We start from the raw sequence: 21889 nt of genomic DNA, 5'->3' as shown, positions 1-21889 counted from the left end.
GTTTTCATACTCATTTCATGTTTGTATTATTGTTTAAGTGAATATTTGTTAGTTTGATGTTTGTTAGATTCAAATTGAAATTTAATTAACTATTTCTTCAATTTGTTTCATGAGTTTATGTATTGTTAGAAATTGTTAATATTGTTAAGTTCAAGCTTAAATTCATAATTGTTTATTCGTCGATCTTGTTATTTGTCTAAAAGAATTTAGTTGTGTTAAAGGAAATAAATTGATTTAATTGTTTAATCCGTCATGTTTGTTGTGTTAAAATAGATTCATTCATGTTCATACTTTGTTTGGATGATCTTGAATCCGAATTTTGTATAGTTTGATTTCTTGTTTATCATTTATGATTATTTCTTGAATTTGTCTCATAATCTTGTTTAAGTTTAATATAGGAATTGTTTGTTGTAATGTTGTTAGAATTGATTTTAAGTTCAATATGATTGAAGTTAGAAATCTAAATATACTTGTTTGTTGTTGTTGTTAAATCCTAAAATAGGTTTGTTGTTGCTAAAAATATTGTTCAATCAAATTTTAGTTGTTTAAGTTTCAGTTTTGTTTTAGTTGGTTAATATAGTATTATACTTGACATGATAAACTGTTAACTAATTAACCTTCTGGAGTAGTGAATTCCACGATAATCTTATATGTTTTGAGGACTAGTGATGACATTTACTGTTTGAATTGTTGAGATAGGGAACATTGCAGAAAATTGGCCATTAATTAAATCTTGTGATATTGTTAGCTAAGTAAAGAATAGTACGGAAATACCCAGAAATTACATTACTAGCTTATTTTGTCAAATATCCAATTTTGTTTAAGGCTAGATGATGTCGTCTTATTAAATCAATTGGTAGATTAGTTCTCTTTCTTAATAACAAATGGCATAGTTATTTTAGGAACGCGATCAACTCATTTCTTTTAATGTATGAAATAATGTCGATGATTTTTTACAAAATATAGAGTTAGTGTATACAAATATTCGCATAGGTAGAGAATAAGAATTGGTTTATTTATCTCAAACTCAATATTCGTAATCAAAAATTAACTAAATAATTATAACTTTGGACTAAAAACAAGTATATGAGAAGGATATGGGATTTATAAGCACGAATTGCAACATTTTATGTCAAGGATATGTAGAAATAGAGTTCGCATTAAATATAACAATGAAAATTCTTCAGAAACTATTAATTTGTTTATCAAATTAATTCTTTTTCCAGTTTTATATGCGATTCGATTTTTGGATATATTAATGTTGTATCCACGATAAAAAATGGTAGTATTTTTAGTTACATGTTGTTTGTTTCTTTTTCATATCATTAATTCTTTAAAATTTTAATGGCTTGGAGGAATATAATTCATACGCGTAAAGTAAGATTTGCGGTGAACACATAATAACTTTTGAATGCTTTTCAAGAAAATATAGAGACGTCTAAATCAATGTTTCTCTATGGCTTCATATAAAAATAAGTGGATGCAATAAACAATTTGTAGAGAATTTTATCAAGAATATTTTGTGAAATTAGGGATACGTTCGCGTGGCCTAAATTACATTTTTAAAGGCAGTTCGGATTATGCGTTCGCGCAACTTTGAGCCAAAATTTTAATTCGTCGGGGGATATTAAATTAATTTTATAAAACCCGAGATGTGCGGTTCACTATTTAAGAAAGGCGAATGTTCTTAATTTTATTTTTAAACACAATTTCGAAAAAATAATTATTTTTATAATAAATATATTATCAATATCATTGTGTATACGTACGCGTGACACGATTTCCCACGTTAAAAAATATATAATATATAAAACGAATACACGTACGCGTGATTCGATTCGAAGAAGGGTCTTTAATTTTAAACAATCTAAACAGAAGCGGTAACAAAATCATGCAATAAAAATGTAAAATCGAGATAATTAAGCCAATAATAAAAATAGTTAAGCGACCGTGCTAGAACCACGGAATTCGGAAATGCCTAACACCTTCTTCCGGATTAACAGAATTCCTTACTCAGGATTTCTGGTTCGCAGAATAATAAACAGAGTCATATTCTCCTCGATTCAGGGATTAAAATTGGTGACTTGGGATGCCTTAAAATTCCCAAGTGGCGACTCTGAAACAAACAAACAAATCCCGTTTCGACTGTCCTTTAATTGGAGAAAACTCCCTACGCACCCTCGCGGGGGCGGAAAAAGGAGGTGTGACATTAATGATTGAAGAAAACTAGTTAAAAATGACTTACAATTGATATGGAGAAGGAAGGTTGTTTGAAAAATCGCCTCTTATGTTTTTGGGGTTTTGAAAAATGAAAAATGACTGAAAATCCTGTCTATTTATACGCCTCTCAGACCCCCTGTACAGACCGCACAAAATGGACTATGGCCGCATAGGTCTCCACCGCGCTCCGCACGAAACCGATCGCGGACCGCACTGCAGCGCCCTGTGCGGACCGCACAAAGCCAACCTCGGCCGCACAGCCTTCACCGCACACCGCACAAGGTCGACCGCGAACCGCACTGGTGGGGTTGAGAGACCTGCAACTTCTGGTTTTAAGCCTAAAACATCCCGGAACCTACCCGAAACTCACCCGAGCCCTCGAAACTCACCCGAGCCCTCGAAACTCCAAACCAAGCACACGTACTAACTCAACAACATTATACGAACTTATTCGTGCGATCAAATCGCCAAAATAACCTCAATAACAATGAATCAAACCTCAAAATCAAGAACTTTTTCTCAAACTTCATCAAGTATCAAATTTAGCAATTTAGGTCCGAATCACGTCAAACGACGTCTTTTTTCAACCAAACTTTATAGAAATGACTTAAACCATATCTAAGGCCTGTACCGGGCGCCAGAACCAAAATACGGGCCCGATACCATCATGTTCTAAGCAAATTTCATTTCAATTTTCCTTAAACAGTTTCAGAAAATAATTTCTTTTAAAAAATTCATTTCTCGGGCTTGGAACCTCGGAATTCGATTCCGGGCATACGCCCAAGTCCCACATTTTCCTACGGACTCTCCGGGATTGTCAAATCAAGAGTCCGGGTCCGTTTACCCAAAATATTGACCGAAGTCATATTAACTCATTTTATAATTAAATTTTATCATTTTTCACAGGATTTCATATTTAAGCTTTTCGGCTACGCGCCCGGACTGCACACCCAAATCAAGGTGACTTTAAATGAGGTTTTCAAGGCCTCAGAATACGGAGTTTCATTTTAAAACAAGTGATGACCATTTTGGGTCATCACAATATTTTTCTGTTTAGTATACGAAAAAAGTTACTTTACGCTTCAAAGCCTTTATTTAATTCTAAATTATTATTTACGAAAAAGGGTAAAAACTGCCCCTAGACTATTGGAGTTGGTACAATAATGTCCTCCGTCCACCTATTTTAAAAAAATTGCCCTCGCCATTATCTTTTCGGCTCAAGAATGCCCTTACGATTAACGGCCATGATAGATAAAAAATATTTAATTAATACCACGTGTCATAACGGAAAAAGGTCAGAACTATCCCTAGACTATTGGAGTTTGTACAATAATACCCCCATCTCAAAAAATCTCTCTCCTCCACCCTTCCCCCCTCTAGCGTGTATGTGTTCATATTCTTCTTGTTCTTCTCATCCTTTTTTTGACCTTGCACTCTATTTGAATAATCACTACAAACATCATTAAAGTTTTATCTTCAGACAACCAAATTTTTTTTGTCACCAATACTTTACGTCATACAACTTTCAAAGACTCTGTTAGGCAAAAAAAAATTAATTAATTTCCATGTGTCATCGTTCCATTGGCCTAACTTAAGACTCACCTAAATTAAAATAAACTCACCCATATTCTAAGACCCTTTTCCTCCGTTTCTTTCTCCTCTTTCTTTTAAAAATTATTCCACCAACTAGACCTATCATACACCCATTTTTTCCCTAAGCAAACAAAACTCTCTTGTATAGTTAATCACCTTCCTCTTCCTATTTCTTTGTATATTAAATATACACATCAATAGTCACACAATAAGCTCAATCAAGTGTTTATTATAGTCACATTCACCAATAAGTCGTATTCTCTCATATTCTCACGCATATGATCTCAAATATTTCTCTTGATTTAACCGTCTCTTTTTTAAAATTGGCGGTGTTGATATAACCTGAAGAGCATCCTCTTACAATAGCTTAATTTATGGACATGGTTGGATGTTCAGACTATGGTGAGCCAATGAAGAAGAAGAAAAAGGTCGAGGTCCGAGCAGATGTAGACATGTAATTTTTGACTCGCATAGTTTTAAAGTTAGTTTTAGTATCTTTATGTTTTAAAATATCTACTTGAATTATTATGTAATTTTAGCCTATTTTATTTTTAATTTCAAATCAAATTAAAAAAAAATAAAAAAAGAAGAAGAAAATTTCAATTTATCTTATTAGATATGCGTGTTTTTGTTTTTATTTTTTTTATTTTTTTTAAGTTCATGAGTTTTTTTATAGTAGTATTATGCTAAGTTTGCCATGGTTTTTATATTTTATTTTTAGTATAATCCTTGAAAAATACAAAAACTAATAATAAATATATATATAGTTTCATGTTTTACCTTATTTCTATTTAGTTTAGGCTATTAAGATTTTTATAGTCATATATTTTGTTTTTACCATGATTTTCACTCTTATTTCGAATATAATAATTCATATAAAAAATATATTGTTTCGTAGTATGATATGTTTTACTTTAATTAATTATAATTAATTTTAAATTATTTTTTAAAAGAAAAGTTCAAGTTTCTAATTATTGGACTTAAAAGAGTTAACCCACTAAATTTGAGCCCAATTGCCCCAAAATTACCCCCAAATCCGCCCAAGTAGCCCAACCCAGCTGACCCGTCCGCTTAACCTGCTGAACCGCCCCATTTCTTTTTTAAATCCTAGCCATTCATTCTATCTTATCCAACAGCCCTTATTTCTTCTCTACTTAATATATAAACCTAATATTAAGAAACCTTAAACCTAAAAACTCATCCTAGATCAGCCGCATCCACCCCTCTCTCATCTCACTTCTGCCCAACCCAGCCACCACAAACCCGCCGAAAATCACCAAAAATCCGGCACTCCACGTAAGCATTGGTCCCCTATGGTCCCCCCTTCCCTTCGTTTCATCTTCCACGTAGCAAAATCCCAACGAATCTCATCATTATTGACGTATTTTCTTGCTCTCTAAGTTGGAATCGAATAAATGGAGGTCGTAGATTGAATCACTGTCAATCTAGACCCTCCATTTGTTCGATCTCGAATTATATAAGAGAGAAATCAGACAGAAATTTGGAGGAGGAAGCTGGAGAAAGAAGTGAAGGTTTACGAAAAAAAATTCTTCTTCTGTTTTCATCTTCATTCTCAAATTTTTAGACATAATTTAATTTCGAAAAAATACAAAAATAAAAATAGTGAGTTTAGATTTTTGTTAGAACTTGTTTCCATTTCGAAAAATCAGAAAATATTCCAAAAAATATTTTAGTTTCTTCTTTTCTTAAATTTTGTTTTAACATGGAGATTGATTGAGCCGAGATCGAGTTCGCCGTTCGAGTTCGAGTTCGAGTTCGTTGGTTTTTGCATCCTGTCGCATTGTAGCTGTTGTCCTCTTTGGATTTTCATTTCCAGATTCACTTGTCTTCGATTGAAAGCAGAATTAATCAAAATTCCCATCTATCAGGTTCATACCTCCCTCTTTTCTATATCTCTGCGTAAAGATGCGATCGAATATGACGAGAGCCTAAAATAAGCCATTAGAATTTGTTTGAATCTTAAAAAATGGTTTAAGTTTAAGCGTTAATCAAAACAAATTGTTGGATTTTGATTGATGAAGAATTTGGATGAATTTTCTTTGGTATGTGCATCTGCTCTGTTTCGTTTATGTGTTTAGATCTCCTATAATCTCATATCTGACTGATTCCAATATGCTCGACTGAAGTTGGAATTGGCTGGTAGTTGTATGGATTATTGAAATGTCGTATTGTTGTTAGTTTTAGTTCGACTAGTCCCCTTGATGTTTGCAATGTTTTCCTGTTAGTGTCGGTGGGCGTAAAACTGTTCTTACCTGTTGAAACTTAGAGGTTTAATCATAGGGTTTGCTTGATTTTGAACATGACAATGAGAGCATGAAACATTGCAGTTGAGTTGGTATTAGTTTCTGTTTGAATAGGCTCTCATGAGAAGAATGCTGGAGTCCTCTGTTCATTATTTGATTAGCTTGAGGCATGTTGAAGTCTATCTTGTTTGCTTAAAGTGAAACCTGTCGAAAACTCTAATTGGTTTGTAATTGTTAATAAAGTGTGAGGCCATCACGTCACTGTTTGTCATTGCCACTGATGTTCCTGTTTGTGAGATTATGTGTAAACTCGAAACAGATTAAATTATCTTTCAATATTTTCTACCCTTAACACAAAGTGTCGATAAGGTTGAGTAATCCCTAGCGACTCCTTATACGTATATCTAAGCGTAAAGATTGGTACGTTTATTTGAATTAGCTTCCCGGCGCTTTTGATTGCTTTGTTGAATCTGGTCCTTGCTCTCCTTGCATTCCTGATTATTAGGAAGTGATCTGCTTGAGAACTTTATTGTTTATTGTAGGATAAGAGGAAATGAAAAAGATTTTGTGTGTAATTGAGCTCCTATTGAGGACATGATTCCATTTACCACCTGATAATTACTGAAGAATCTATTAAGTACTATGGATAGCAGTAGAACATGCATTTGTTCAATGAGGTTTAAAGCTTTAATTATTAAGCTGATAAGTTGGTCTATATCACATTCTGTAACGAGTTTGGGGTCTCTCTTTCTGTTAGTTAACCAGGTGACCGTGCATGGTGGCTAGTTTAAATCTTGTTTGATATGCTAGATTGAATGTGACTTATCTTATCTTCGATTTCTATTTATCACATTAAGCAAATTTAAACATGAAATGTTCTGCTGAATTTTCTTTTGTTGCTTTTCAAACATGCCCAAGTTGTCATTCTTGAAATTTTGATTTTTCAAGAGTGTGAAAATCAAATGAATGCTGAAAGTTCAAAATGAAATCAATGCTTTAAAAGTTTGAAATAATCTCATGCTTCCGTTTGTCTAACATAAGGATATATGGTGTTAATGGAGTCTTCATGATAAAAATGCGAGGGAATTGATTCTGTGGATAGAATGGAGGAGGAGGAGGATATATGATTTAATGATTTTCACATAAGATCCGTGTAGGTGAGATTTGGGGTGAGGTAGAGTCGGAAAACGAGAGGCACGTCTGAATAGGGATTAGGCAACTAAAGTTAGATTTGCTCTTGTCATGCTTTGATCTGCTGCTTGATTTATTTTATTTTATTATTCTTGTCTGGTTCATTGAGTTGCTATGTTTTCTTTCATGTGTCTACTATGTTGAGTGCTATCCTCGTATGTAGATAATTTGAATCAAGTATTTTAGATCACTATCTTATGGGTCGCGGGAGGTAGGAGAAATTAAAGAATTTAAAACAGAAAATTCAGCAGGCTATTAATTTAGTTTAACTTAGTTTTCTTTCACATTATTTTATTGTTTTGACTAGTAAGAGCATGCTTAGGCCGACCATACTTGGGTAGGCAAATCTCAAGTTTTCTTTATTTTGATTTTCGAGGCAAGAGGTCGTTTCTTTAGTTCATTATCTGGGGAATGCCCTGTGTGATTTGTATATATTTTTCGGAGTATGCCCCGAAGTACTTGTATTTGGAGGCCTAAAGTAGAATGCGTAGTATTTTGTTTTTATTTTTATTTTTATTTTTATTTTTATTTTTATTTTTTCTTTTATTAGTTGGGGACGACCTCGAGCCTCTTGTGTGTTTATTTTATTTCTGTGTGTTTTACCTCAATTTGAATGTATAAAAGCCAACTAGATCGAGTACGCAACCATGATCTTCACGGGACTTGGGGACTGCCTAACACCTTCTCTCCGAGTCAAATGAACCCCCTTACCCGAATCTCTGGTTCGGACTTGGTTTTAGAGTTTGAAAGGTTTTAAAAGGAAAAATCATTTTTTTACAAAAAAAAAAGATGACCTGGCACACCGAAACTAATATCAGGTGGCGACTCTGAGTTATTTCCTTTTGAACACAATTTTTGTCACGTTCTAATTGAAAAACCCTTTTCAAGCTTTACTAAATCTTTTTATCTATTTAAGAGGGTTTAGTGAAGTAGAGGTTTGTTTAAAAAGGGGGGTGTGACATCTCTGGAGACTCTGCTGGGGACTTGCAGGTTCGAGCTAGTACTTGATTTTGTTGGCTTTTAGAATATTTGGTTGAGGTTTTTATGCTTTTTCATTAGCTTTACTTAATTTTTATTATGTTTTTATATCTTGTTATTTGCTAGTTGTTTATGTGTTTACAGCTTTTGCTTTATTTGTTTATTGCTTTATAACTGTCATCATATGCATTACCCAGTCACTTCTTTCCGCAACAAGTCTCGGAGCACGCATAGCGTGCACGAACTCTTTGTTGAGTCACCCTTGATTTAGGAGGGGGGGGCGTCGGACGTATAGAGTGGGTGGAAAGCTTGAGCAGCCACCATCGACCATACGATCCCCCGAATTGCTTGGTTAGTGAACCCCAAACTTAGGTCAACCTTTAGGTCATTTTTATTTACATCATGTCATTTAGACCTAGTAGGGCTCGGTCCCAGGTACTGTGTCCCTTTGTAGGAAGTCTATCCAAATTTTGTCAAAATGGGCTCGTGGCCCAAAATGACATTTAATCATCCTATGTGCTAAATGTTGCATCTGTGAGGGTAAAAAGGTCATTTGATGGACCGATGCTTGGGAAAGAATGGTGAAAATGAAGAAAGTAGGGCCCACTCACATTTTTTTCATAGTTTTCCAAAAATCAAAATGAAAATGAAAAAAATCCGGAAAAAAAAAGAAAAAAGATTTTACATTTTCCATCATTTTCCCAAAAATTCAAAAAGGGAGAAAAAGAAAAATCCAAAAAAAAAAGAAGAATAATATTTTTCAATTTTCATCAAAAATACAAAAAAAATGGTTTTTCCAAATTAGTTGCATTTTTTTAAAGGCTTCATCCCATGTTTAATCTTCCCGAACTACGCAAACCTGATTCTCGTCTTTCGAGATGTGATACGTAGGCAACCCACATAGGGTCCGGTATTCCTAGTAGGTCCTAGGTTCTTGGCTTCCGGGGTCGTAGCCAAATCTTGCATGTCTAGCCACTTTTGGCCACATCGGCCATTTTTGCAAAATAGGGTTATTTTCGCAAGAGTGGCTCAATTACCCATGTCTTAGGATCTTGAGTTTATAACTCGGTGTCATATCACTTTAAGGTCCATCCATGTCGTGTTTGCGTCCCTAGTCGCATTTGGTTGCATCGGCCATTTTTGCACAAAAAAGGGGTCCATTTCCGTAAAGTAATTTTTAAGACCATGATTGTCGGGATATTAGAGTCATGTAAGCTTTAAATGGAGTATTTCTCATTCATTATGGGTCAACTTTGTCAAGTTTGCGCTAATAGCCACTTTCAGCCACTTAGGCCATTTTGTAAATATAGCCAAGTTGTGTCCTGCATTTGTCCATTAGGAAATATGGTGGGGTCACGTAGTGCCCCGAGTCGCTAACCATGTTTGCTTCATTCAGGTATGGACCCGCTGATTCGATCCAAAGTGCTGATGGTAGTAAAGATTCCTAGGAAGTTGATCAAGTGGTGGAAAATGTCTTCATCGTTAGAGCAACATGAGTTAATGCAGAAATTGGGCACCCTAACTTCCCTTCTTGATATCACACCCCGCCCAGATTTAGTGGAGGCGATGCTGACTTATTGGGATCCGCAAAATTTGATTTTCAGATTTGGAGAGTGTGAGATGACTCCTACCTTGGCGGAAATGTCTGGTCTCACTCGTTTAAGCTATATAGGCAAGGACATGATACTTCCCCGAGACCACTCTAGGACAAGATTCCTCAGCGACCTGGGCTTGAAAGATAACAAGCATTTAAAATGCCTCAAGCAGTCCTGGATATCTTTGGATTATTTGTTTACTAAATTTGGACCACAGGATAGTTTTGACGTCTTTTGGGATGAGTTTTGCACAACCAAGGCAAAATGGCAAAAACGTCGCCTCAAAGCTTTCAGCCTTGACTTGTTGGGATTATTGGTTTTTCCATTAGATGAGAGGCATATCAGCACCCGTCTACAGTCAGTGGTAATGGTACTATTTCATGAGAAGCAATGCAAAATCGTTACCGTTGTACCGATGATCTTAGCAGAGTTGTACCGAGCCCTGAGTGAGGTTAGGGGAGGTGTCAGGTATTTTGAAGGAAGTAACCTTTTGCTACAATTGTGGATGATGGAGCATTTGCACACCGCTTCCTTACTTTATTCCATCGACCGTGCCTTGAGGGATCGGGTGGTATGCATCGAGCGTAGGATGAAATATCCTAAGTTTACATACCCAGTAGGCGTCACAACTTGGATTGAGTTCCTTGGTTTGAGGACAAATGGGAATGTTTTATGGGCTTATTTTTGGCTACCTTTGGACCATATCTTGGTAGGATGCCTCATGCAGCCTTTCCTGATGCTGATAAGACTCAAGTGTGTCAGGTCGTACACTCCTGTTAGGGTAATGCGACAGTTGGGAAGAAGACAAGAGGAGCCTCCAACTTTGAATATTCGGAGGCACATCATAAATTTTAGCAAAAAGGTGGATGATGAAATCAGGTATGTGCAATACTGGAACAATGCAAAGAGGATGAAGAAAAATACATTAGTAGAGGACGTTGGCAGGCCCGAGTGTACTCAAGAGTACTTGATTTGGTTACAGTCTGTCCCACCAGGGGTCAGCACCCCATTGCCAGCACAACTTAGGGGTCGGGCAGTTCATACAGATGATTTTGAGGAGGCATCGGACCAAGATCCCTGGGATAAGCTTGAGTTGATAAAGTCTTAGTTGGCGGGATTGGTAGCAAACGTGGAGAAGCATGGCAAATATTTGTTTAGGGTCGGCCTTCAGGATGCGGGGGCACACGCCAGGGCCTTTATTCCCAGTATCGGTGTTTCTTTACGAGGCATGTTACAGAGTTTGAGCATGACGGACAGCCTAGGACCATCCCGATCAGGACAGTCACATTCAACAGCAGCTTGAGGAGTCATTCTATTTAGGTGTTTGAGATTGTCTTATGTTGTCTTTTACTTTCGTGCCTTGTCTAGAAGTATCGAGTCCTTTAGGTAGTGTCAGAGTCTGTCGTAGTGTAGTTGGGTCTGTCAGGTCTTTTATTATCGTATTTCCCTTTGTATTTTAATATCGAAAAGTTTTAAATGAAAAATCCCAAAATGATTTTGTTTTAGTTTATTTTCCATCACCTTTCCAAAACTACGCTTGGTCTGATTCATGAGGGACATGATACGTAGGCAACCTACAGCGGGTTCGATCAAATCATTTTGGTTTCAAAAATAAAAAGAGAAAGAAAAAGAGAAAAGGGTGATAAGAAGAGTTGGAAAAGAAAGAGAAGGAAGAACTGAAATGAGCAAATCGGGATGATGCCATATGACCCTGCGACCCTCAAAGCCATTTTAGAATCGTTAATCGTTGCTAGGTGCCTTGCACGTAATGTGATATTATTATTTGATAAATACCCTAATGCTAACATGGTGGTTTCGTGTTATTGTCCTCTGTTATCTTTATCAGAGTTTCAGGAAGGTGGTTAGTTTGTTGGCATCCTGGCAAGTCATCCATACAACACCCGATCAAAGCGTCAAACAGTCATGGCTAGCAAGGAAACATACACTGGAGTTGTAGACCCACCAAGGGAGATTGTTGAGTCGGAATCAGAACTGCAAGAGGAGGTCCGGAGGTTGAAGCATCAAATGGCAGAAATGTATCAAGCCTGGATTAAGGGACACCCTCCACCCTCGTTCCCTACCAACTACACAGAAAACCCTACTTCCATTCCCCCACTCTCTCAATCCCAGATGCCCAATACCATTGATCTTTCCCCACAACACGCACCTGGCTTTACCCCTTACCACAACTACCTCGGCACTTCAGCCCAAACTGTTCATGCTCCGCCGGCCAAAACAACCTTGTACCCTGCTCCGATATCTGCTCCTATTTTTGTACCCCCTCCACAAGCTACCCTCCACCGATCCTCTAGTGATCCCGCATTCCCCGCTACAGATGCCCACTACAATGCACCGGAGCCCACCTTCAAAGTCCCAGATCCTTACTCTTACACTCCCCAATTTGAGCCTCATGTTGAAACTGACAAACTACCCAAGAACGCAGAGCAAGAAGAGATGTTTAGGAAAGTACAGAGTTTGGAGCAATCATTGAGAAATGTGCAAGGGTTGGGAAACCAAGTGAGTGTGGCCTATAAGGATTTGTGTTTGTTCCCCGATGTCCAATTGCTTGCCAGGTTCAAGATGCCCAAGTTTGACTTATATGACGGACATAGGGATCCTGTAGCTCATTTGAGAGGTTATTGCAGTAAAATAAGAGGCGCCGGGGGAAAAGACGAATTACTGATGGCATATTTTAACCAAAGTCTGAGTGGGGCAGCTTTAGATTGGTACACCCGCCAGGACGCCAGCAGGTGGTACACCTGAGACGATATGGCTCAGGCCTTTGCCCGGCACTTTCAGTACAATTAAGACATTGTTCCAGACCGCCTATCTCTGACCAAGGTGGAAAAGAAACCTAGTGAAAACTTTAGAGAATATGGGTTCCGATGGAGGGAGCAAGCTGCACGAGTCAATCCTCCGATGGAAGAGGACGAGATGGTTAAATACTTTCTTCAAGCCCTGGAGCTCACTTACTATGGCCACTTGATCTCAGCCATTGGTAAGTCTTTCAATGATGTGGTGAAGATGGGAGAAATGGTGGAAGAGGGGCTCAAGTCGAGTAAGATCATGAGTTATTCTGCTATAAAAGCAACCACCCAGGCAATCCAGAGTGGTACCGGAAGTTTGCTAGGCAAGAAGAAGAAGGAAGATGTCGTTATGGTTGTCTCTGGATCATGGCATGGCCAAAGGGGTTTACCTCATCAATACACCCATCCTCGACCCCGACCTCAAGCCTACGCCCAAGCTCTATATAATCCACCTCAACATTACTTTTCCCCGCAAAACCCCCAATACTCAGTCAGGCCATCCCAATACCTTGTTCACCATGCACATTTATATGCTCAACCCCCTCCTTACCCGCAATGGCATGCTCCAGCTCCGCAGAATACCTATCCAGCTACACAAAATACCTATCCACCTCCACAACCCTACCAAAACCCTACTGTATCAAACTTTCGATCGAGGCCGGAGTATAGAAGAGAGAGGCAGCAGCGAAAGCAAACTTTTACCCCGTTTGGAGAGTTTTATGCTAGTTTGTTTCAACGGTTAAGGCAGTTGGACGTCTTGAGGCCGATTGAGTCAAAGATACCAAATCCCCCTCCAAAGAACCTCGACTATTCCTTAAGATGTCCCTATTGTTCTGATGCTCTAGGGCATGACATAGAGAAGTGCTGGTGTTTGAAAACGGCAATCTGGGAGCTTATTGATACCAACCAAATTGTAGTCCAAAGCCCAGACGCACCGAACATCAACCAAAACCCTTTGCCAGCCCATGTAGAGACACATTTATTTGAAATAATTCACAAGGACGGGGAGCCCAGGAAGTCTTCTAAGTCCGTCATGATGATTCGGGCCAGTGAAAGTAATTTGGTCAAAGCTCCTGACTCTACCAAAGCGAAGCCCTTGATAGTTGAAGGGGTGACAGAAAAGCCGAGCTCACTCAATTTGAAACCACCACTATTGGTCGTGAAAGGGCTGTCAAAAGATGTTAGGGAAAGTCCGGAATGTTCAAAAGTGGTAGTACCAGGGATTCCAAGTAAGCCTGTCATTGTTGTGAAGGGGGCCCCTTCTACCTCTATCATCATTAAACCAGTAACCCAGCTTCTAGTGGTGGATGCCAAGGTTGTTCCGTGGAATTATAAACAAGCGATAGTGACATACAAAGGAAAATAAGTAGAGGAAGAAATTAATGAAACTGGGGGATTGACTCGTTCTGGGAGATATTTCACCCCAGAAGAATTAAGGAGAGCCAAGCCATTCAAGGATAGCCCAATGCCAGTAAAGAAATCGGTCACCGAGGAAGAGGCTGAGGAGTTCCTGAAAAAGATGAAAGTGAAGGATTATTCCATTGTGGAGTAGTTTAGGAAAACACCAGCTCAGATTTCTCTTTTGTCTTTATTGATACATTCAGATGAACATCGCAAGGTTTTGATGAAGATTTTAAATGAGGCACACGTTCCTGATAAGATCACAGTGAACCACTTGGAAAAGATAGCTGGCAAGATCTTCGAAGCAAATAGGATCACTTTCTCGGACGATGAACTTCCTACCTATGGAGGGTACAGAACACAACCGAGCTCTTTATCTCACCGTGAAGTGTGAAAATTCTGTTGTCTCAGGGGTTTTGATTGATAATGGCTCTAGTGCGAATATTTGTCCACTGTCTACTCTACAAAAACTGAAGATTGGCACCGAAAGAATCCACTTGAACAGTGTGTGTGTTCGAGGCTTTGATGGGGGAGGTAAAGATTCTGTTGGAGATATAATGCTCGAATTGTCGATAGGGCCTGTTGAGTTTACCATGGAATTCCAAGTGTTAGATGTGGCTGTCTCCTACAATCTGTTATTAGGCAGGCCCTGGATACATGCTGCTAAGGCAGTCCCATCTTCTCTGCACCAAATGGTGAAGTTTGAATGGGATAGGCAGGAAATAGTCGTGCACGGTGACGAGGACTTGTCAGCTTGTAATGATACAATTGTTCTGTTAATCGAAGCTGAAGATGATAAGGGACCTTGGGTCTATCAGACTTTCGAAATAGTGTCTGTTGAGAAAATTCCTGAAGGAAAATGCATTCCGGGTCCTAAGCTATCCTCCGCGTCCGTCATGGTTGCAAATGAAATGTTGAAGAATGGTTTTGTGCCGGGCAAGGGTTTGGGCTCATCTTTGCAGGGTATTGTGCATCCCAGTGGGAATCCTGGTACATCTGGTTTGGGATTCATGCCCACAGAGAAGGACGTGAAAAGGATTAAAAATCTGAAACAGAAGGTATAGTCGCTCCCCAATCTCGTCCCACACATCTCTAAGTCTTTGTTAATCTAGGGGCCGAAAAACCTCCAACCTCCTCAATCCCAAAACCCGTGGTCGATGTTGATGAAGAGCTGATCAAGAAGTTCCAAAGTCTGTTCGAAGATGTCAATATGGTAGAAGTTAGTGAAGGCTCTAGTAAAGCAGATGTGCAGCTCGTTGTCCCAAATGTGAAGCTTAGCAATTAGGAAGCTACTCCTCTCCCCACCAGGAAGGAGTTTTGGTAGTTTGCTTTGTTTTCCTTTCTGTTATCTGGGTTATTCCAGGGTTGTAATCCAGATTTTTAGTTTTTGCTTGTTTTGATGTTCAAACCCTTCTATCCTTTTATTTTCAATGAAATGCAATTTTTCGTTTTTCGTTATTCTTAATAGTGTTTTATATTGTTCTTTTTTCTTTTGTACAGTTCTTTTTATGTTGGTTGATGTGATATGACATGCATGAAGAGTTTTCAGCCGAGTCTTAAAAGCCAATCTAATTTTGAAATAACAATCCAAGAAGTAGAATATGATGAAGAAGCAGCATTTGAGGAAATCAGTAAAGAGCTAAAACAATTTGAATAAAAACCAAAGCCTAATTTGAGTGAGACTGAAGCAATCAATTTATGGGACCAGGATGATGTTAGGGAAACCAAGATAAGTGTGCATTTAGAACCGCAAGTTAAGGAGGAAATAATCAAAACATTGTTTGAGTACAAAGATGTCTTTGCATGGTCATATGACGATATGCCGGGCTTGAGCACTGATCTGGTAGTTCACAAATTGCCAATTGATCCAGCATTCCCTCCTATCAAGCAAAAGTTGTGAAAGTTCAAGACTGATATAAGTGTGAAGATCAAAGAAGAAATCACAAAGCAGCTTACTGCAAAGGTCATTCGAGTCACTCGATATCCCACTTGGTTAGCCAATGTTGTGCTAGTACCAAAGAAGGATGGTAAGACCAGGGTCTGTGTTGATTATCGTGATCTTAACAAATCAAGCCCAAAGGATGATTTTCCATTGCTGAACATTCACATTCTGATCAATAATTGTGCCAAGCATGAGATTGGGTCTTTTGTGGACTGTTACACGGGATATCACCAGATCTTGATGGATGAGGAAGATGCAGAAAAGACAACATTCATCACGCCATAGGAAACATACTGTTATCGGATAATGCCATTTGGTTTGAAGAATGCTGGGGCAACTTACATGAGGGCGATGACCACCATATTTCATGACATGATACACAAGGAGATCGAGGTTTATGTAGATGATGTGATCATAAAGTCAAAGAAGCAGTCTGACCATGTCAAGGACTTGAGGAAGTTTTTCCAAAGGCTCCGCAGGTACAACCTCAATCTCAATCCAGTGAAATATGCATTTGGTGTCCTATTTGGGAAACTGCTGGGATTCGTGGTTAGTAGACGCGCATTGAGTTAGATCCGTCGAAGATCAAAGCCATTCAAGAGTTACCGCCTCCAAAGAACAAAACAGAGGTGATGAGTTTGCTTGGAAGGTTAAATTACATCAGCAGGTTCATTTCTTAGCTCACGACAACCTATGAGCCCATCTTTAAGCTGCTGAAGAAGAATGTTGCGGTCAAGTGGACTGACAAATGTCAAGAAGCATTTGATAAGATTAAGAGGTACTTGTCGAATCCACCTGTGTTGGTCCCACCAGAGCCAGAAAGACCTTTAATTCTCTATTTGACAGTCTTTGATAATTCTTTTGGCTGTGTATTGGGTCAACATGATATCACGGGAAAGAAGGAGCAATCAATCTATTATCTCAGTAAGAAGTCACTCCCTATGAGGTTAAGTACACTCTGTTTGAGAGGACATGTTGCGCCCTGACTTGGGTGGCACAAAAGTTGAAGCATTATCTGTCATCCTACACTACTTACCTCATTTCCCGCATGGATCCTCTAAAGATATCTTTCAGAAGCCTATGCCCACGGGAAGACTGGCGAAGTGGCAGATTTTACTTACAGAGTTTGACATCATCTATGTGACTCGGACCGCGATGAAGGCCCAAGCCTTGGCCGACCACTTGGCCGAGAATCCGGTGGATGATGAATATGAGCCACTGAAGACTTATTTTCTTGATGAGGAGGTCATGTGTGCTTACGAGGTTGACTGTGATGAAAAGCCAGGTTGGAAACTCTTTCTTTGATGGAGCTGCTAACATGAAAGGTGTCGGAATAGGGGTTGTACTTATCTCTGAAACAGGGCAACACTACCCTGTAACAGCCCAGCTTCGATTTTATTGCACCAAAAACATGGCTGAGTATGAAGCATGCATTCTGGGTTTGAGGTCAGTTATATACATGGGAGTCCAGGAAATACTTGTTCTGGGAGATTCAGATTTGTTGGTTCACCAGATTCAAAGAGAATGGGAGACTCGAGATTTGAAGCTCATACCGTACCGATAGTGCCTGCATGATCTTTGCCAACGATTCAGGTCGGTTGAATTTAGACATATTCCCAGGATTCATAATGAGATTGCTGATGCCTTGGCTACTCTGGCGTCAATGTTACATCATCCGGACAAGGCTTATGTTGACCCCGTGCATATCCAAATTCACGATCAACATGCTTATTGTAATGTGGTGGAAGAGGAAATCGATGGCGAACCTTGGTTCCACGATATCATGAATACATCAGGTCAGGGTATATCCAGTACATGTTACAGGTGACCAAAAGAGAACCATTCGACGTCTGGCTAGTGGATTTTTCTTCAGTGGAGGAATCTTGTACAAGAAGACTCCGGATTTAGGACTGCTGAGGTGCATAGATGCTAAAAAAGCTTCAACTATCATGGCTGAAATGCATTCTGGAGTTTGCGGACCGCATATGAACGGGTATGTTTTGGCAAAGAAGATACTTCGAGCAGGTTATTATTGGCTCACCATGGAACGGGATTGTATCAGTTTTGTCCGCAAGTGTCATCAATGCCAGGTACACGATGATTTGATTCATTCTCCCCCATCTGAGTGACACACAATGTCTGCACCTTGGCCATTTGTTGCTTGGGGCATGGATGTTATTGGACCAATTGAGTCGGCAGTGTCAAACGGGCACAGGTTTATTCTGGTGGCAATTGATTACTTTTCCAAGTGGGTCGAAGCTGTAACTTGACCAAGAAGGTAGTGGTGGATTTTGTTCATTCAAATATCAGTTATCGGTTCGGAATTCCCAAGGTGATCATCACAAATAATGCTGCTGATCTCAACAGTCATTTAATGAAATAGGTATGTCAACAGTTCAAGATCAAGCATCGGAACTCCACTCCGTATCGCCCCAAGGCAAATAGGGTTGTTGAGGCTGCTAACAAGAACATAAAGAAGATACTTCATAAGATGGTGCAAGGTTCTAGGCAATGGCATGAAAAGTTGCCTTTTGCCTTACTGGGTTATCGCACTACTATCCGCACTTCAGTAGGTGCAACTCCTTATCTGCTGGTATATGGAACTGAGGCAGTTATACTTGCAGAAGTTGAGATTCCATCCCTTCGGATCGTTGCAGAAGCTGAAATTGATGATGATGAGTGGGTCAAAACCCGACTAGAGCAGTTGAGTTTGATTGATGAGAAAAGATTGGCTGCAGTATGTCATGGTCAATTGTATCAGAAGAGAATGACAAGAGCATACAACAAAAAGGTGCGTCCTCAAAAATTTGAAGTGGGCCAGATGGTATTGAAACGCATCATTCCTCATCAGGTGGAAGCCAAAGGCAAGTTCGCCCCAAACTAGCAGGGGTCATTCGTTGTGACAAGAGTGTTGCCCAATGGTGCTTTGTATTTAACAGACATAGAAGGCAAATGTGTAGATATGGCTATCAATTCTGATACAGTTAAGAGGTACTATGTATGATTTCTTTGCATACCTTCAGTTGTATTTTGTACTTGGCATGTTCAATGTTGAAATGATGAGGGCATTTTGTTCCGCTACCCAAACACTTTCATCCTTTATTTTGAGCTTTATTTATTTTCTTTCATACCCCTATTTTGGAATCAGGAACAAAATTAGAGAACGAAAAAAAATGATGATGAATGAATGAATGAAAAATAAGAAGAATGAAAAAGAAAGAAAAAGAAAAAAAAGAGAAAAGAAAAAAAAAGAAAGAAAAAAAGAAAAAAAGAAAGAAGAAAGAAGAAAAAAAAAGAAAAAAGAAAAAAGAAAAGAAAAGAAAAGCAACAAAAACAAACAACTTCCTTTGGAACTACGTTCGACCTGATTCCTTTTAAGGATACGTAGGCAGTCTCACGGTTCGGTCCCATCAAAATAAAAATAAAAATTCCCCAGACCCAAAGAAACTGGGGCAGAAGTTTGGGTTTTGAAAAGATCTAATTCCAAAAGTTGTAATTTTAACCCCTTTCATCTTAAATTAGTTTGAGCCTTCATGCCATCCTTTCTTTCTAACCCTGTCCAAAAGCCTACATTAGGGTCCAAAGAAAGACCTTCTGATCAATCTTCGAGGATGCCAGGTCAAGCAAGACAGATGTATGATTTACATCATGGGTAACACTTTGATCATGGGCACAAAGGAAAATTGAATAAATGAGAGAGTCTTATTGGTGAAAACCCTCACGGGCACCGTAAGGCGATGGTGAGCTGAGAGAAAATTTAAAATGAGAGAGTCTTATTGGTGAAAACCCTCGCGGGCACCATAAGGCGATGGTGAGTTGAGAGATGAACAAATGAGAGAGGCTTGTTGGTGAAAATCCTTTGGGGCACTACAAGTCGAATGAGGCTCATGACTTTACAGAGAATTTGGATATGTGAAAGCCCGATTTTGAAGTATGCAGACAGGACATGAACTGAAAATATGATTGGTTGGACGGATTAGGCTGATCAATCCAAAATGCATGTCATGATCATTGGAGCTAGCTGCTTCCCTCAGATAAGTCTTCTTTTCTCATTCTTCTTCATATAGTCATCTGTGCTCAAAATTTTCCTTTGTTCCTTTTGTCAAAATTTATTTCACTTTGTTCTTTGAGTCTATCTTTATGGGTCTCTTTTGAGTCAGCCCTTGTTGAACAAGCAGGAAAGGATTTCAAAGCCTACTACCAGCTTCTAAATTGCACAAAGCGGAGTCCGGCCAGGCACATCACAATTGACTTGATTTAGAATAAGCAGTATGGTGATAACTGAGGTTCAGGCAATCAAGTGAATCTTGAATTTTGAGAAAATACAAGGATTCAACAACTTTCAAAATGAAAACACAATGCAACAAGTGAGTGTGAGAGATTCAGGTCATGCAGAGGTTTTGTGGTCCAGTTCCAATCAAAAGGTCAAACAACTTCTTGCTAGCCCGAAGCAACTAATCAGAATGAAGCTTGGCAATGGCGGAAGTAGACACTCAGCAATGATGCCACAAACTAACCACCACGTTTTCAAACTAACAAGATTACATTTGTCTGAAATAGGGGCAAGAAAATTGCTTAATCCACAGGGACCTCCCATGAAAAAAGGCATGGTTCAGGGGCAAGAAATTCTGTTTAGAATCCTCCAAGACGAGAGCATGGCTCAGGTAAGTTCATTCTCAACTTTTCTGGACCCTCCTGTATAATGGGATTTAGTTTTTAAATTTTTAGGACCTTCCTAGATAATAGGATTTAGTTTTTAAATTTTCAGGACTCTCTTGTATAATGGGATTCAACTTTAAAAGCTTTTAGGACCCTCCTGGATAATAGGATTTAGTTTTTGAATTTTCAGGACCCTCTTGGAAAATAGGATTTAATTTTAAAAAAATATTTTTAGGACCCTCCTGGATAATGGGATTTAGTTTTGAAATTCGCAGGACCCTCCTAGATAATGGAATTTAATTTAAATTTTTCAGGACCCTCCTGGATAATAGGATTTAGTTTTTAAATTTTTAGGACCCTCCTGGATAATGGGATTTAATTTAAAATTTTCAGGACCCTCCTGGATAATGGGATTTAGTTTTTAAAGGACCCTCCTGGATAATGGGATTTAGTTTTTAAATTCTCAGGACCCTCCTGGATAATGGGATTTAATTTTAAGTTTTAGCGTAAGTTCTCCCTTTAGAAAATATAATTTAGCTTTAAAGTTATCACTCTTAAGACGAGATTTAATTCGAAGTTTTCAGGGCCCTCCTAGATAATGGGATTTAGCTTTTAAATTCTTAGAGCTCTGTAGGTAACATGATCCGATTAACATTCACAAATATGCCCAGATCTCCAAACTGGGGCAGAAAAATTTCTTTTGTTTTGACTGTTTTGTAGCAATCAGGCGCCCACCTGGATAACGAGGGAATACAGTTTCAAGGTTTTGGTAATCAGGCGCCCACCTGGATAACGAGGGAATACAATTCAAGTTTTAGTAATCAGGCGCCCACCTGGATAATGAGGGAATACAATTCAAGTTTTGGTAATCAGGCGCCCACCTGGATAACAAGGGAATACAATTCAAGTTGTTGGCAATCAGGCGCCCACCTGGATTCAAGTTGTTGGCAATCAGGCGCCCACCTGGATAACGAGGGAATACAATTCAAGTTTTGGAAATCAGGCACCCACCTGGAGAACGAGGGAACTCATTTTATACCAAAGTCAAGTTATTGGTAGGCGCCCACCTAGAGAACGAGGGAATTCATTTCAGAGTTATCTTCAATTCGCAAATTCAAGAAGCCTCAGGAGCCCGCCTGAAGAATAGGGTCCCTTTCTCAATTGCAAATTGAAGATCAAGTAGAGATTCACGGAAGATTCAAGACAAGAAGTAGATAGGATTTTTTATTCTTTTTTTAC

General features: G+C 38.8%; 1 protein-coding gene and 1 pseudogene across 1 annotated transcript; both read left to right on the top strand.

The window, feature by feature from the left end:
* Positions 1–21889, top strand: part of LOC142180693 (long-chain-alcohol oxidase FAO4A-like) — a 74302-nt pseudogene that overhangs the window by 22859 nt on the left and 29554 nt on the right.
* LOC107791392 (uncharacterized) lies at positions 5317–11310 on the top strand. Its single transcript, XM_016613458.2, has 2 exons — positions 5317–5702; positions 9643–11310. The coding sequence occupies exon 2, from the start codon at positions 9645–9647 to the stop codon at positions 10947–10949; it is 1305 nt and encodes a 434-aa protein (XP_016468944.1). The 5' UTR covers positions 5317–5702; positions 9643–9644; the 3' UTR covers positions 10950–11310.

Source organism: Nicotiana tabacum, chromosome 5, assembly GCF_000715075.1.
Source record: "Nicotiana tabacum cultivar K326 chromosome 5, ASM71507v2, whole genome shotgun sequence".
Classification (NCBI taxonomy): Eukaryota; Viridiplantae; Streptophyta; class Magnoliopsida; order Solanales; family Solanaceae; genus Nicotiana; species Nicotiana tabacum.
This window is presented reverse-complemented; position numbering and strand designations above follow the sequence as displayed.

Bases quoted from the DNA above. Each gene is read 5' to 3' on its own strand.
- LOC107791392 (XM_016613458.2), top strand. From the start codon at position 9,645: ATGGACCCGCTGATTCGATCCAAAGTGCTGATGGTAGTAAAGATTCCT.